Genomic DNA, 18,256 nt, shown 5'->3' on the forward strand with positions numbered 1-18,256 from the left:
GCACAGGCTCAGAGGGTCGAAGGGCCTGTTCGAAGATATGTATATATTAAAAGATAAAATTGTACCCGCCTCTACTACTACCTTTGGCAGCTTGTTCCAGACACTCACCACCCTTTGTGTGAAATAATTGTCCCTCTGGACACTTTTGTATCTCTCCCCTCTCACCTTGAACCTATGCCCTCTAGTTTTAGACTCCTCTACCTTTGTGAAAAGATATTGACTATCTACCTTGTCTATGCCCCTCATTATTTTATAGACCTCTATAAAATTACCCCTCAGCCTCCTACGCTCCAGAGAAAAAAGTCCCAGTCTATCCAGCCTCTCCTTATAACTCAATCCATCAAGTCCCGGTAGCATCCTAGTAAATCTTTTCTGCACTCTTTGTAGTTTAATAATATCCTTTCTATAATAGGGTGACCAGAACTGTACACAGTATTCCAAGTGTGGCCTTACCAATGTCTTCTACAACTTCAACAAGACGTCCCAACTCCTGTATTCAATGTTCTGACCGATGAAACCAAGAATGCTGAATGCCTTCTTCACCACCCTGTCCACCTATGACTCCACTTTCAAGGAGCTATGAATCTGTACCCCTAGATCTTTCTTCAATAACTCTCCCCAACACCCTATCATTATTGTAAGTCCTGCCATGTTTCAATCTACCAAAATGCATCACCTCGCATTTATCTAAATTAAACTCCATCTGCCATTCATCAGCCCACTGGCCCAATTGATCAAGATCCCGTCTATGAACATGTACCCCTAGATCGCTTTGTTCTGTAACTCTCCCCAGCGCCCTACCATTAACTGAGTAAGTCCTGCCCTGGTTCAATCTACCAAAATGCATCACCTCACATTTTTCTAAATTAAAATCCATCTGCCATTCTTACTTACTTGGGGGCATATGCATTTTATATATATGTAAAGAGCAAGAGGGTAGCCAGGGAAAGGGTTGGTCCACTCAAGGATAGTGGAGGGAATCTATGCATGGAACCAGAGGAAATGGGCGAGACACTAAATGAATACTTTGCCTCAGTATTCACCAAGAGAGGGACTTGATGGATGAGGAGCCTAGCTTAGGGTGAGTAGATATTCTGGGTCATGTCAATATCAAAAAGGTGGTGGTGTTGGGTGTCTTGAAAAGCATTAAAGTGGATAAGTCCCCAGGGCCTGAGGGGATCTACCCCAGGATACTGAGGGGGGTAAGGGCGGAAATTACTGGGGCCTTGACAGAAATCTATGTATCCTCATTGGCTACAGATGAAGTTCCAGAGGACTGGAAAATAGCCAATGTTGTTCCATTGTTTAAAAAGGGCAGCAGGGATAATCCAGAAAATTATAGACCGGTGAGCTTTACATCAGTGAAAGGGAAATTATTGGAAAAGATTCTTAGGGACAGGATTTACTCACATTTGGAAACAAATGGACTTATTATGAACAAAGAAAATTACAGCACAGGAACAGGCCCTTCGGCCCTCCAAGCCTGCACCAACCATGCTACCTGACTTAACTAAAACCCCCTACCCTTCCGGGGACCATATCCCTGTACTCCCATCCTATTCATGTATTTGTCAAGACGCCCCTTAAAAGTCACTATCGTATCTGCCTCCATTACCGCCCCCGGCAGCGGGTTCCAGGCACCCACCACCCTCTGTGTAAACAACTTGCCTCGTACATCTCCTTTAAACCTTGCCCCTCGCACCTTAAACCTGTGCCCCCTAGTAATTGACTCTTCCAACCTGGGAAAAAAACTTCTGACTATCCACTCTGTCCATGCCCCTCATAATCTTGTAGACTCCTATCAGGTCACCCCTCAACCTCCGTCGCTCCAGTGAGAACAAACCAAGTTTCTCCAACCTCTCCTCATAGCTAGTGCCCTCCATACCAGGCAACATCCTGGTAAATCTTTTCTGTACCCTCTCCAAAGCCTCCACATCCTTCTGGTAAGGTGGCGACCAGAATTGAACACTGTATTCCAAGTGCGGCCTAACTAAAGTTTTATAAAGCTGCAACATGACTTGCCAATTTTTAAACTCAATGCCCCAGCCAATGAAGGCAAGCATGCCATATGCCTTCTTGACTACCTTCTCCACCTGCATTGCCACTTTCAGTGACCTGTGTATCTGTACACCCAGATCCCTCTGCCTATCAATACTCTGAAGGGTTCTGCCATTTACTGTATATTTCCTATCTGTATTAGACCTTCCGAAATGCATTGCCTCACATTTGTCCGGATTAAACTCCATCTGCCATCTCTCTGCCCAAGTCTCCAACCAATTTATATCCTGCTGTATCCTCTGATGGTCCTCATCACTATCCGCAAATCCACCAACCTTTGTGTCATCCGCAAACTTACTAATCAAACCAGTTACATTTTCCTCCAAATCATTTATACATATTACAAATAGCAAAGGTCCCAGGACTGATCCCTGAGAAACGCTACTTGTCACAGCCCTCCATTCAGAAACGCACCCTTCCACTGCTACCCTCTGTGATCAAATCAGTTCTGTATCCACCTTGCCAGCTCACCTCTGATCCCAAGCGGCTTCAGCTTCTCACCAGTCTGCCATTACTGATAGACAGCATATTTTTTGGGGGGGGGGTCGTGCCTCACTAACTTGATCGAGTGACGAAGATAATAGATGAGAGAAAAGCAGTGGATGTTGTCTACATGGACTTCAGTAAAGCCTTTGATGGAAATAGAACTGGCTTGGCCACAGAAGACAGAGGGTAGCAGTAGAGGGGTGCTTTTCTGAATGGAAGGCTGTGACTAGCGGTGTTCCACAGGGATCAGTTCTGGGATCTTTGTTGTTCGTAGTATTTCTAAATGATTTGGAGGAAAATGTAGCTGGTCTGATTAGTAAGTTCGCAGATGACACACAAATTGGTGGAGTTGTGGATAGTGAAGAGGATTGTCAGAGAATAAAGCAAGATATAGACCGGTTGGAGACTTGGGCAGAGAAATGGCAGAGGGAGTTTAATCCAGACAAGTGTGGGATAATGCATTTTGGAAGGTCCAATGCATGTCGAAATTATACCGTAAATAGTAGAACTCTTTGGCGCATTGACAGGCAGAGAGATCTGGGTGTACATGCCCACCTATCACTGAAAGTGGCAAGGCAGGTAGATAAGGTAGTCAAGAAGGCATACGGCATGCTTGCCTTCATCGGTCAGGGCATTGAGTATAGAAATTGACAGGTCATGCTGCAGCTGTACAGAACCTTAGTTAGGCCTCATTTAGAATATTGTGTACAATTCTGATCACCACACTAACAGAAGGATGTGGATGCTTTGGAGAGGGTATAGAAGAGGTTTACCAGGATGTTGCCTGGTCTGGAGGGTATTAGCTATGAGGAGAGGTTGGATAAACTCGGTTTGTTCTCATTGGAACGACGGAGGTTGAGGGATGACCTGATAGCGGTTACAATTATGAGTGGCATGGACAGAGTGGATAGTCAGATGCTCTTTCCTAGGGTAGAAAAGTCAAGTACTAGGGGACATTGCTTTAAGGTGTGTGGGGAAAAGTTTAGAGGAGATGTGCGAGGCAAGTTTTTTTTTTACACAGAGGGTGGTGAATGTCTGGAACGCACTGCCCGGGGAGGTGGTGGGAGCAGGTACGATAGCGGCATTTAAAGGGGCAACTAGACGAATGCACGAATAAGATGGGAATGGAAGTGTACGAACTCCGTAAGGGCATACTTTTTTGATTTGATTTATTGTCATATGTATTAGCATACAGAGAAAACTATTGTTTCTTGCGCGCTATACAAAGCATGCCGTCCATAGAGAAGGAATGAGAGAGTGCAGAATGTGCTGTAGTCATAGGTAGGGTGTACAGAAAGATCAACTTAATCCAAGGTAGGTCCATTCAAAAGTCTGATGGCAGCGGGGAAGAAGCTGAAATTGAGTCGGTTGGTACGTGACCTCAGACTTTTGTATCTTTTTCCCGATGGAAGTAGGTGGAAGAGAGAATGTCCGGGGTGCGTGGGGTCCTTAATTATGCTGCCTCCTTTGCCAAGGCAGCAGGAAGTGTAGACAGAGTCAATGGATGGGAGGCCAGTTTGCACGATGGATTGGGCTACATTCACGACCTTTTGTAGTTCCTTGCGGTCTTGGGCAGAGCAGAAGCCAAACCAAGCTGTGATACAACCAGAAAGAATGCTTTCTATGGTGTATCTGTAAAAGTTGGTGAGAGTCGTAGCTGACATGCCAAATTTCCTTAGTCTTCTGAGAAAGTAGAGGAGTTGGTGGGCTTTCTTAACTATAGTGTCTGCATGGGGGGACCAGGACAGGTCGTGGGTGATCTGGACACCTAAAAACCTGAAGCTCTCGAACCTTTCTACTACGGTTTTAGTTTAGGCAGGCATCATGATCGGCACAGGCTTGAAGGGCCGAAGGGCCTGTTCCTGTGCTGTACTTTTCTTTGTTCTTTGAAAGAGAGAGGGGGAAAGCTTAGAAAAGAGATGTAAGGGGTAAGTTTTTCACACAGAGGGTGGTGAATGCCTGGGACGTTCTGCCGGAGTTGGTGGTGGAAGCAGATTCTATAACAACGTTCAAGAGGCACCTGGATAGACACATGAATCGGCAGCGAATAGAGGGATATGGACCACATAGAGGCAAGAAAATATTAGATTGGAGAGACATCTGTGTCAGCACAGCCTTGGTGGGGCGAAGGTCCTGATCCTGTGCTGTACTGTTCTTTGTTCTAGATTCCATACATATGCCAGGCTGACATCAGCAGAGACTTGCCTTCGCCATCAATTACAGGAATCATAAACCCCCTCCAATGCCAATATATACTCCCTGATATGTGCTACCCGGTAGTGAACATAATATTCTGCATGCCATCTGATCAAAGTTCTGATCAACAGAAGGATTACTTTGTTCCCATTGCATTCCGGCCCTGCAATCAATTTCAGTTTTAACTGGTTGTTCTGTATGCAGTTGGCTGCAAGAGAGGAGGCTATGACTTGCAGCTCAGCCTCAAATACAGTTGTCATGCCAGAGGAACCTAATGTAAAATTTCACTACATCTGAAAATACCTGTGCAAAAATGTTTAACAAAAAATGTGAAACAATAATGTAAAAGTGTGGTACAGATTTAAGACGAACAAGCTGCAAACCATTTAAAAATAGAACAAATCAAACCTGCATTGGATTCGGGGGTTCCAATCCTGGCTCAGTGCGCTTCTTCAGGATAGATTTCTTGGGCATTTGTGGAGCCTCATCGGGTCTATGCAAAACATAGCCACTATCAGGAGACTGCTGAATGCCTAATACACCCTTGTCAAAATGCTCAGATAGACTGTATGTGGAGTTCGAGAGTTCCCGCTGAGAGAGAGGTAGCATTTCTGCGATGATCCTCTCTTCTTGCTCTTTCCTCCTGCGAGCAATTTCCAGCTCACGAAATTCATCATTTTTACTCTTACTGTAGGGAAAATGTTCTTGAGCATGGCTGTTGCTTGGATTTGGAGGTGGACTGAGACTCCTTCGCCGGTCAGGACTTCTGGCTCTGTAATTCCGTTGTCTTTCTGGACTGCGGCTACGGCGCTCTCTGCTATGACGATCTTTGCTGCGGCTACGATGTTCGAGCCGTGAACGCTTAGAATCCCTTCCTCGATCATCAGACCTCGAGTGGGGGTAAGAAATTTTCTTCAACTTGTCGCCAACACGTTCACTTGATCGTCGCCCTTCTTCTCTGTGAGACAAGCCCTGCAAACTATAATCAGGCCTCCGTTTAAATGAGTCACCAGAGGGCATCATGTCTAGATAGCCTTGTGGTTGGTCATTATGAATTGGATATTTCCCCTGCATGTGAGTGGATCGTGGCAAAGGACTTCTGTAAATGAGACCATCAGCCATTTCATTCCTGTTGGTCATAAAGAGCAAATTAGAGAAGAAAATGCAACATAAACATCTGTCCTAACTGATGCTTCCTACTTCTGTGTTTTAGGCAACACTGCAGACAAACCAAGCCTTGTTCATTACTGCCAGAAATGGTCTGTGGTTATTTGATAAAGATATAATTCATAGAATCCCTACACTTCAGGAGGCGGCCTACTCTTCGACAGACTATCTTTCGCAGTCTCCCCCCTACCCCCATAACCTCTCACATTTACCCCACGAATCCCCTTAACCTGGACATCTTTGGGCACTAAGGAGCAAGCAGCATGGCCAATCCACTGAACCTGCACATCTTTAGACTTTACACATTCTTTGTGTGTAAGGTTAAACATTACAATCATAACTACATCTTAGCTATACTGTACTTCAATCGTTTTAAAGCACTTTGGGAGGTCACGGAAGGCACTATATAAATGAATGTTCTTTAGCACCAGAAGGAAAGAGAAAACCGCTTATTGCTGAGATTCTTGCAATCTGACATTAAATATAGTTCAGAAAGTCTTTGAAATAGCATTGATAGTCAAGTCTAATTTAACACTAGAACAAGTCTGCCAAACATGCCAAAGGTTTGCTCACAATTGCTGGAAACAGTTGTGAGCTACACCTTCTGCAATACCTTGTGAAAATTCAGAACAACAAAAGTTTGAAGTTACTGAAGTATCAACTTGGATTTGTATGAACAATGTCATTTCAATAAGAAAGGATTCAATCAGGATTTGAGTCCATCAAGTAGACTGAAATTTCACAGCAGCACTGAGGGAGCATATCATTGAGAGGTGTTGGTGTTCTGGATCAGATATTAAAGAAAGGGCCTGTTCAGATCCAAGAGCTATATTTTTGAAGCAATGGAAGCTCTTACCAATGTCCTGATCAACATTTATACCTCAAAAACACATTAGAACAGGCAGCGCAGAGGAAGCCCATTCAGCCAATCACGTCTGTGCCAGCATATTGAAAGAGCTACTCAGTTCCCTGCTCATTCTCCTTGGTGATGCAAATTCCTCCGTTTTAAATACATGATAAACTCCCTTCTGAAAGTTACTACTGATTGTGCTTCTACCACCCTTTAAGGCAATTTATTCCAGATAACTCTGACGAAGCATCATTCAGACTCTAAACGCTGGCTCTATTCTCTCTCCACAGAGATGCTGTCAGACCTGCTGAGATTTTCCAGCATTTTCTGTTTTCATTCCAGATAACTTGTACAGTAAAATAAATTCTCATCTCTCCATGGTTCTATCGCCATTTTGCTTAAATCTGTGCCCTTTGGTCATCAACTCTGCCGTCAAAAGAAAGAGTTTCTGGTTTTTTTACTCTACCAAAACTCCTCAATTTTGAACACCTTTGTTAAATCTCTCCACAAACGGCCCAGAACAATCTTAGTTTGCTCATATAAATGAAATCCCCTTTTCCTGAACCATTCTAGTCAGCACTTGCATGCCCTCTTCAAGGTTTGGACTTAAAAGGCGATGCTCAGAATTGAACAATACTAAAGCTGAGGCCTAACCAGTGGTTTATAAAAGTTCAGCACAATTTCTTGGTTTTTGTATTCTGTGCCTCCATTTACAAAGTAAAGGATCATATATGCTTTATCAATCTTATCAACTTTCCTGCTATCTTCTAGGATTAGTGAAGCCCAGGTCTCCTGGAGCCATTTTAATATTGTACATTCAGTTTATATTGCTTCTCATTCTTCCCTCCAAAATTAATCATTTCTCTTTTTTAGTTATTGGATTGCATGCTATGGGTTTGTCCATGCCCTCTTAGGTCTGTTATAACCTTTTGCACGGTTTACTTCCTTTCTATATTTTTGTTATCAACAAATTTCAAAATTAAACCATCTCCATTATTTCAATGAAGAGCTCAAATTTGTCACATTTTAACAAATCCAGTTGGACTATATTAACTCATCCATGCTATTCAAGTGAAAAGTGCTATGTAAATGAACATTTTGTTACTCTTTCATGAGATGTGGACGTCACTGCCTAGTCCAGTCTTTATTGCCCATCCCTAATTGACATGGAGGTGGTGGTGAGCCATCTTCCTGGACCACTGCAGTCTCTGCAGTGAGGGTGCCCCCACAATGCTATCAGAGAGGGAATTCCAGGATTATGACTCAGTGACAATGAAGGAATAGCAATACAAAGAACAAAGAACAATACAGCACAGGAACAGGCCCTTCGGCCCTCCAAGCCCGCGCCGCTCCCCGGTCCAGGATTGAATCCTGAATCCAGGATCCCCGCCCAATTTTCCAGCCTATCTACATACCAATATCCTATCCACCGAGCTGTCCCTCACAGCTATGATGCTTTGTTCATTACAACCTATTAACTTACCCCCACCCCCCCATTCCAGACCATGTGATCTCCAGGGAGAGGCGAAAACCCAGAGTGAAAAACCCCAGGGCCAATATGGGGGAAAAAAAATCTGGGAAATTCCTCTCCGACCCCCTGAGGCGATCGAAACGAGTCCAGGAGATCACAATGGCCCCGATCGGAAAATGCTTCCCAACCCTAGTCATTTCCACTTCCACGAACACCATATGAATTCCCTGCCCCCGAGACAGGTTCCCAACTATCCGCAGTCTCACTCTGTACTGGCACCAGCAAGATGAACGTAGAATGAAGGCTTGAAACGAGAAACCAGGAACAATTAGCCCGCGCCGCTCCCTGGTCCAAACTAGACCACTCTTTTGTATCCCTCCATTCCCACTCCGTTCATATAGCTGTCTAGATAAGTCTTAAACGTTCCCAGTGTGTCCGCCTCCACCACCTTGCCCGGCAACACATTCCAGGCCCCCACGACCCTCTGTGTGAAATATGTCCTTCTGATATCTGTGTTAATCCTCCCCCCCTTCACCTTGAACCTATGACCCCTCGTGAACGTCACCACCGACCCGGGGAAAAGCTTCCCACCGTTCACCCTATCTATGCCTTTCATAATTTTATACACCTCTATTAAGTCTCCCCTCATCCTCCGTCTTTCCAAGGAGAACAACCCCAGTTTCCCCAATCTCTCCTCATAACCAAGCCCCTCCATACCAGGCAACATCCTGGTAAACCTCCTCTGTACTCTCTCCAAAGCCTCCACGTCCTTCTGGTAGTGTGGCGACCAGAACTGGACGCAGTATTCCAAATGCGGCCGAACCAACGTTCTATACATCTGCAATACATTTCCAGATCAGGATAGTGAGTGACTTGGAGGGGAGCTTGTAGGTGGTGTTCCCTGCAGCAGTTCTTGTCCTTCATGGTGGTAGAGGTTGTGGGTTTGGAAAGTGCAGTCTAAGGAGCTTTGGTGAGTTCCTGCATTGTATCTGTCTGAGGTCACGTTTCAACCAACTCAAAACAGCTTCTTCCCTGCTTTCCTCAGACTTTTGAATGGACCTACCTTATATTAAGTTGATCTTTCTCTACACCATAGCTATGACTGTAACACTACATTCTGTACCTTCACCTTTCCTTCTCTATGAATGATATGCTTGTCTGTATAGTGTGCAAGAAACAATATTTTTCACTGTATACTAATACATATGACAATAAATCAAATCACCTTGTAGATGGTACACACTATTGCCATTGCACATCAATGGTGGAGGGAGTGAATGCTTGTGGATGGTGTGCCAATCAAGCAGGCAGCTTTGTCCTGGATAGTATTAAACTTCGAGTGTTGGTGGAGTTGCCCTCATCCAGGCAAGTGAAAGATACTCTATTACACTCCTTGTTGATGGTGGACAGGCTTAGGAAGTCACCCTTTCTTCATCCTATTTTCCCCACCCTTAAACGGTAGAAAGAAGTGTTTTTCTACCACTGTAATTTTATTTTTTCTTCTGCAAATGATGCCAATCTGTTCATTTTTAGATTATAAGCATTAGCCCAGACTGTAACACCTTGTCTGAATTCTTTACTCATTGTGTGTTGGCAGACAACCTGCTCAGTCCTCTGCCCATTTGCAGCAGGGATTAACAGTCCAGGAAGCTTCACTGATAAACCAAGGCCAACTATATCTGGGTTTTTTCTCCATTCATGGGATGTGTTCATCACTGGCTAGTCCACCATTCATTGCCCATCCATAATCTATATGGCTTAGTCCCATACTCAGAAACCCAGAGTGTGTTTTTTTTTATTGAATTCAAATTCAATAAAAGTCACCAGGTTCGAATCCCGCCATGGCAGATGGTGGAATTTGAATTCAATAAAAAAAATCTACTGATGACCATGAAATCATTGCCGATTGTTGGAAAAACCCATCTGGTTCACTAATGTCCTTTAGGGAAGGAACTCTGCTGTCCTTACCTGGTCTGGCCTACATGTAACTCCAGAGCCTCAGCAATGTGGTTGACTCAACTGCCCTCCAAGGGCAACTAATGATGGGCAATAAATGCTGGCCCACCAGTGATGCCCATGTCCCACGAATGAATAAAATTGAGAGAAAGCCCTTTAATGGTGGATAGTTCAACTAAAATCCTACCCGATTACAGTCCATTCTAAAAATTAACCAAGACTCAGAGATTCAAACTTGAGATCATTAGGTTTGTCAACTCTGTTACAACTACTTGAGTTACCAAACTGTTTCACATTAACTTTTAGTATTTGTCACCAAATATCACAACCCAAATTTACTGATAATTTAAGAATCATCTAACATAATGAAAGTTAATTTTAATCACATAACGCCCCTTTTGTTTTCTGATACTCTACCTATAGTTCAGAAGAAAGCATTATGGTAAATTACAGACCACCTAGAAACCATGTAGATGATTAGATGCTGCCCAAAGCCAGTCAGATTTTTAATGTTCAGTTTGCATTCAAACAATTTGAACTGTTTTGAGGTTCTAGCATGGAACATATTGAATTCCAGAACCTTACACTGCAGCGATTGAAAAGAAATTTTCTCTCTATCCCCATCATTAATGGATACAAAAATTCAAAGTAAATACAACACCCGCCAAATTCACAGAATCGTTACTGCACAGGAGGCTGTTTGACCTTTCATTACTGTAGCAGCTCTCCACAGGAGCTATTTAGGTTGTACCATTTCCCAGCCTTCACCCCATAGCCGTGCACATTCCCTTTCAGATAACAATCCAATTAATGCCTTGATTGAAATGGGTGGCACACTGGTTAGCACTGCTGCCTCACAGTGCCAGAGACCCAGGTTTGATTCCCAGTTTGGGTCACTGTCTGTGTGGAGTTTGCATTCTCCCCGTGTCTGTGTGGGTTTCCTCCAGGTGCTCCAGTTTCCTCCCACAGTCCATAGATGTGCAGGTTAGATGGATTGGCCATACTAAATTGCCCCTTAATGTCAGGGGAACTAGCTAGTGTAAATGCATGGGGTAATGGGGTTAGGACCTTGGTGGGATTGTAGTCGATGCAGACTCGATGGGCTGAATGGCCTCCTTCTGCATTGTAGGATTCTATGATTCTAACCTGCCTCCACCACATTTGCAGTTAATTCTAGATCCTAACCACTCACTGCGCTTTTTCTCACATTGCCATTGCCTCTTTTGCCAATTCCTTAAATCTGTGACCTCTTTTTCTATCCTTCCACCAATTGGAACCGTTTGTTGTACGTCAAACTTGGGTCAACTGATGTTCCAGACAAAACTCTCAAATATCACATAACAATCTCCTTTTTGTACCTTATCAGGTTAACACAAAAGTATCAAAACTCCCACCACAAAAGGTATCAAAAGCTCTATTATACAAAGTATTCACACTCTTTTACAAAAGGTATCTAAACTTACAGCTTGCACCTGAATCATAGAAATCATAGAATCATAGAAACCCTACAGTGCAGAAGGAGGCCATTCGGCCCATCAAGTCTGCACCGACCACAATCCCACCCAGGCCCTACCCCCACATATTTACCCACTAATCCCTCTAACCTACGCATCTCAGGACTCGAAGGGGCAATTTTTAACCCGGCCAATCAACCTAACCCGCACATCTTTGGACTGTAGGAGGAAACCGGAGCACCTGGAGAAAACCCACGCAGACACGAGGAGAATGTGCAAACTCCACAGACAGTGACCCGAGCCGGGAATCGAACCCGGGACCCTGGAGCTGTGAAGCAGCAGTGCTAACCACTGTGCTACCGTGCCACCCGTTAAGAGACGAGGTAGTCAGTTTTTCTCTCTTGGTGGGTTCTGGTGTCCTGAGTCGCACACCCAGGGCACTGCTTCACAAAGGTGTTTCCTGCATACATAGTTGCTCTTGATGTTTTCCCAGAGGAAATCCACACAGTCACAGGGAGACGTGCAAACTCCACATAATCACTCAAGACCAGAATCAAACTAGAACCCTGGTGCTGTGAGGCTGTGTTAACCACTGTGCCTCTAAAAAGAGTTAACAAAAGTCATTGTAAGTCAAGATGTTAGGCTAACTGGGCTGTAGCTTGCTGCTTTCCACCTTTCTTTCTTGAATTTAGAAGTTATATTCGCTATTTTCCAATTTGACGAGATATTTTTGAAGAAATATTGGAAAATGATAACTAATGCAATTACTATTTTCAGCAGCTACCTTTATTAAGAACCGAGAATGAAGTCCATCAGGTCCTGGGGACTTGACAGTCTTTCAGTCTTATAGCTTTCTCAGTGCCCTTTCCCTGGTGTTTCCAAATGTTTCAAGTTCCTCCCTCTCTTTTCCGCCTTTTATAGTGGGACGTTATTTGCGTCTTCTACAGTGAAGGCAGACAACATAACTATTCAACGCTTTCACCATTTCATTTTCCATTAATAGTCAAGACAATCTCTCTGGAGAACCAATGTTCCCTTTAGTTACTATCTTTCTTTTTTAATACTGATGAAAAGATAGAAAGAGTTTCTACAGTTCTGGCTAGCCTACTCTCATTTTCTAATTTCTCCCATTTTGTTAAAAGTTATTCTTTGCTATTTTCAAATTCTGTCCAATCTTCCGACCTCCACCAAATCTTTGCAGAATCGTACACATTTTCTTTCAATTTAAATTATCTTTAACTTCCTTAATTAGTCACAGACGGTGCATTCTGCTCCCAAAATTTTTCTTTCTCACTGGAATGCATTTTGCTGAGGTTATGAAATATCTCCTCATATTTGCTACTGCATCTCCACCGACCTACCCCTTAACCTAACTGTCCACCTCACTTCAGCCAGCTCTGCCTTCATACACTTGTATTTTAAACTTAAAGGCAATTAATTACTAGTCTTAGGTCCACACTTCACACCCACAAATCGAATGCAAAATTTAATCATGTTATCACTGCTACCGTGAAGCTCATTTACTGCGATGTCATTAACTAATTTGATGTCATTGCACGATATCAGGTCTAGAATAGCTTGCTCTCTGGTTGGCTCTAGGAAATTGTCCATAAAACAATGAACTCATTTTCTAAGATACCTTTACAAATTTGATTTAGTTATAGGTATATTAAAAACACCTATGATTGTGGCACAGTGGTTAACAACAGCATCAAGAACAAAACTGGACACTAAGCAACACGGGGGATGTTCGGACAAATGACCAAAATTTTGGTCAAAGAGGTGGGTTTTACGGAACATTTTAAAATAAAGAAGTGAAGGGCTATAGGGGAGCTTTGAGAAAGAATTCATAGCTGCGAACATTGGCAGGTGCAGGCACAGTGAGCACTTATGATGGAGCAATTAAAACCAAGGATGTGCTTGGGGCCAGAATTAAAGGAACACAGATATCTTGGACAATTGGAGAGCTGAAGGAGATCAGCAAGATACGGATGGGCAAGATCATGGAGGGATTTGAAAATAGGGATGAGAATTTTAAAATCAAGTTGATACTTAACCATAGAATCCATCTAGGGTGGAGGCCATCTGATCCATCGAGCCTGCACCAACAAAATCCCACCCAGACCCGATCCCCATATCCCTATATATTTACCCTAATCTCCCAACACTAAGGGGCAATTTAACATGGACAATCCACATAACCTGCACATCTATGGACTGTGGGAGGAAACCGAAGCACCGAAGGAAACTAATGCAGAAGCAGCAGTGCTAATCATTGTGCTGCCCTAGGAGCCAATGTAGATCAACAAGCAAAATGTGATTTAGTGCAAGTTAAGACAGGGGGGAGCAGAATTTTGAAAGTTTACAGGGGCCAACCAGAAGCAGATTGGAAAAAATCAAATCTGGAGATAAAACGCTTTCAGCTGATGAGAATTTGAGTCATGCAAGGTCATTGAGATGGAAAAAAGTGGATATGACATCAAAAACACATCTTAAAGTCAAATATGACACCAAGATTGCAAACAATCTGGTTCAGTCTTGGGTGGTTGTTGAAAATCTTTTTCGGAGAACCGAGTAATTGAATTGGACTATCAAAAGAAAAGCACAATAGCAAACGTTGACACGGAGATAGTGTTTTTCTGTTATGATTGCATATAGATTTCCACAATAATTGGTGATGTAATTGCTGGAGTTTTGTACGAAATCTTTGTATCATCTTTAGCCACAGGATAGATCCCAGAGATCTTGGTTTCAGATAAAGCTCGGCACAACATCGTGGGCCAAAGGGCCTGTTCTGTGCTGTACTGTTCTATGACTGGAGAATAGCCAATGTTGTTCCTTTAAATGGTAAAAAATTGCAGCATGCCGCTGTGCAGAGGGACCTGGGATTCCTTGTGCAGGAATCACAAGGAGTTGTTTGCAGGTGCAGCAGGTAATTAAGAAGGCAAATGAAATTTTGTCCTTCATTGCTAGAGGGATGGAGTTTAAAAACAGCGAGGTTATGTTGTATAAGGTGCTGGTGAGGCCACACTTGGAGTACTGTGTAGTTTTGGTCTCCTTACTTGAGGAAGGATATACTGGCACTGGAGGGGGTGCAGAGAAGATTCACTAGGTTGATTCCAGAGTTGAGAGGGTTGGCTTATGAGGAGAGACTGAGTAGACTGGGGCTATACTCATTGGAATTCAGAATAAGGGAAGATCTTATAAAACATATAAGATTATGAAGGGAATAGATAAGATAGAAGCAGGGAAGTTGTTTCCACTGGCAGGTGAAACTAGAACTAGGGGGCATGGCCTCATAATAAGGGGAAGCAGATTTAGGACCGAGTTGAGGAGGAACTTCTTCACACAAAGGGTTGTGGATCTGTGGAATTCCCTGCCCAGTGAAGCAGTTGAGGCTACCTCATTGAATGTGTTGAAGGCAAGGATAGACAAATTTTTGAACAGTAAAGGAATTAAGGGTTATGGTGAGCGGGCGTGGGTAAGTGGAGCTGAGTCCACTCAGCCATGATCTTATTGAATGGCGGAGCAGGCTCGAGGGGCCGGATGGCCTACTCCTGCTCCTAGTTCTTATGTAATGTTCTTTGTTTAATAAGGGCAACAGGAATAATCCTGGAAATTTCAGGCTGGTGAGCCTTATGTCAGTGGTAGGGAAACTGGAGAAGATTCTTAGTGACAGGGTTTACTCACATTTGGTGAGAATTATCCACATAACTTCTGCAAAGCCTTTGACAATGTCCCTCATGGCAGGCTAATACAGAAGGTGAAGTAACATGGGATCCGCGGTGAGCTGGTAAAATGGATACGGAACTGGCTTGGTCATAGAAGACAGAGAGTTTGGAGAGTATTAGCTATGAGGGGAGGTTGGACAAACTTGGTTTGTTTTCACTTGAAGGGCAGAGGTTGAGGGGCAACCTGATAGAAGTTTACAAAATGATGAGAGGCATAGATAGAATGGACAGTCGGGAGTCTTTTTTCCAGGGAAGCATCTTGACAGATACGTGAACAGGCAGAGAATAGGGGGATATGGACCACTTGGAGGCAAAGGTCTTTAGAAATATGGGTGGCACAATGGTTAGCACTGCTGCCTCACAGCTCCAGGGACCTGGGTTCGATTCCCAGCTTGGGTCACTGGCTGTGTGGGGTTTGTACATTCTCCCCGTGTCTGCGTGGGTTTCCTCCGACAGTCCAAAAGGTGGTTAGGTGCATTGGTGATGCTAAATTCTCCCTCAGTGTACTCAAACAGGCACTGGAGTGTGGCGATGAGGGGATTTTCACAGTATCTTCATTGCAGTGTTAATATAAGCCTACTTGCGACAAATAAATAAATATAAGCTGGTCATTCAATAAGATCATGACTGATCTTTTGGTGTTGAGTTCCAGAATCCCATCTGCCCAACAAGAATCTATCCACCCCTCCCTTAAAAATATTCAGTGACCCTGCTTCCAGCACCACCATCATCTGAACCAGTTCAAAAATCTCACAACCCTTGCAAAAATATTCTCCTCACCCCTGTCCCATAAGAGCAGCCCCTAATTTTAAAACAGAGCCCCCAAGTATTGGGCCCGCCCACAAGAGGAAACATGTTCAACATCCACTTTGTCAATACCTTTAAGGATCTTGTGTACTTCAAGAGAGTCAAGTCACTCCTCACTCTTCTAAACTCCAGTGGACACAAGCCCAGCCTTTTCAACCTATCCAATCCACTCAATCCAGGTATCAATCTAGTTAACCGACAAAAATAGATACTGATGTGACCTAAAACTGAAAAGGGCACTTTCTGAATGGTAAGTTCAAAACAGTGAAGGTTCAGAGACATGGAGTCCAGAAACATTAGTTGGGAGGCACGGTGGCACAGTGGTTAACACTGCTGCCTCACAGTGCAGGGGACATTGGTTCAATTCCAGCTTGGCTCACTGCCTGTGTGGAGTTTGCAATTTCTCCCTGTGTATGCGTGGGTTTCCTCCGGGTTCTCCAGTTTCCTCCCACAGTCCGAAATGTGCAGGCGAGGTTGATTGGCCTTGCTAAAGTAACCCGAGGGTCAAGGGGAATAGCAGGATAAATATGAGAGGCCTCCTTCTGCACTGTGGGGATTCTATGATTCTATCACAAGGACAAGTTGCAAGAAGCAATGCTACAGTTATACGCATCATGATTCAATCACACCTAAAGAACAGAGGAGGAAGTCAGTTAGCCCCGCGGCTCCATCATTCAATAAGACCAGGGATGATCTGCTTCAGATCTATCGGGAGGGAGGTTCAGCGCAAATGCCTAAGGGGGGGGGGGGCTGGGCGGTTCACATTAAGGGGAAGAGTGGGCGTGAGGCGGGGTCACACGTTAGGCAGGGGGGGGTCGCGCGCGAGCCTGGGGGGGGGGGGGGCCGCGCGCGAGCCGGGGGGGTGGGTGTCGCGCGCGAGCCGGGGGGGGGAGGGTGTCGCGCGCGAGCCTGGGGGGGAGGGTGTCGCGCGCGAGCCTGGGGGGGGGGGGGAGGGTGTCGCGCGCGAGCCTGGGGGGGGGGGAGGGTGTCGCGCGCGAGCCTGGGAGGGGGAGGGTGTCGCGCGCGAGCCGGGGAGGGGGAGGGGGTCGCGCGCGAGCCTGGGAGGGGGAGGGGGTCGCGCGCGAGCCTGGGAGGGGGAGGGGGTCGCGCGCGAGGCCTGGGAGGGGGAGGGGGGTCGCGCGCGAGCCTGGGAGGGGGAGGGGGTCGCGCGCGAGCCTGGGAGGGGGAGGGGGTCGCGCGCGAGCCTGGGAGGGGGAGGGGGTCGCGCGCGAGCCTGGGAGGGGGAGGGGGTCGCGCGCGAGCCTGGGAGGGGGAGGGGGTCGCGCGCGAGCCTGGGAGGGGGAGGGGGTCGCGCGCGAGCCTGGGAGGGGGAGGGGGTCGCGGCGCGAGCCTGGGAGGGGGAGGGGGTCCGCGCGCGAGCCTGGGAGGGGGAGGGGGTCGCGCGCGAGCCTGGGAGGGGGAGGGGGTCGCGCGCGAGCCTGGAGGGGGAGGGGGTCGCGCGCGAGCCTGGGAGGGGAGGGGGTCGCGCGCGAGCCTGGGAGGGGGAGGGGGTCGCGCGCGAGCCTGGGAGGGGGAGGGGGTCGCGCGCGAGCCTGGGAGGGGGAGGGGGTCGCGCGCGAGCCTGGGAGGGGGAGGGGGTCGCGCGCGAGCCTGGGAGGGGGAGGGGGTCGCGCGCGAGCCTGGGAGGGGGAGGGGGGTCGCGCGCGAGCCTGGGAGGGGGAGGGGGTCGCGCGCGAGCCTGGGAGGGGGAGGGGGTCGCGCGCGAGCCTGGGAGGGGGAGGGGGTCGCGCGCGAGCCTGGGAGGGGGAGGGGGTCGCGCGCGAGCCTGGGAGGGGGTCGCGCGCGAGCCTGGGAGGGGGAGGGGGTCGCGCGCGAGCCTGGGAGGGGGAGGGGGTCGCGCGCGAGCCTGGGAGGGGGAGGGGGTCGCGCGCGAGCCTGGGAGGGGGGAGGGGGTCGCGCGCGAGCCTGGGAGGGGGAGGGGGTCGCGCGCGAGCCTGGGAGGGGGAGGGGGTCGCGCGCGAGCCTGGGAGGGGGAGGGGGTCGCGCGCGAGCCTGGGAGGGGGAGGGGGTCGCGCGCGAGCCTGGGAGGGGGAGGGGGAGGGGGTCGCGCGCGAGCCTG

General features: G+C 46.6%; 1 protein-coding gene across 3 annotated transcripts in view; it reads right to left on the bottom strand.

Annotated features, from left to right (window-relative positions):
• The window catches only part of znf318 (zinc finger protein 318), an 84,496-nt gene that overhangs the window by 63,705 nt on the left and 2,535 nt on the right, over positions 1–18,256 (bottom strand). For 2 of the 3 annotated variants that reach the window (XM_078212143.1, XM_078212144.1), the window contains exon 2: positions 5,149–5,869. In XM_078212143.1, coding sequence (XP_078068269.1) covers positions 5,149–5,862 — 714 coding nt within the window. In that variant the 5' untranslated portion in view covers positions 5,863–5,869. Of the gene's footprint in view, positions 1–5,148; positions 5,870–9,453; positions 9,473–18,256 lie in introns of those variants that run through there. The other variant, XM_078212145.1, reaches the window with a different exon arrangement.

The sequence above is a fragment of the Mustelus asterias genome, chromosome 5, assembly GCF_964213995.1.
Source record: "Mustelus asterias chromosome 5, sMusAst1.hap1.1, whole genome shotgun sequence".
NCBI lineage: Eukaryota > Metazoa > Chordata > Chondrichthyes > Carcharhiniformes > Triakidae > Mustelus > Mustelus asterias.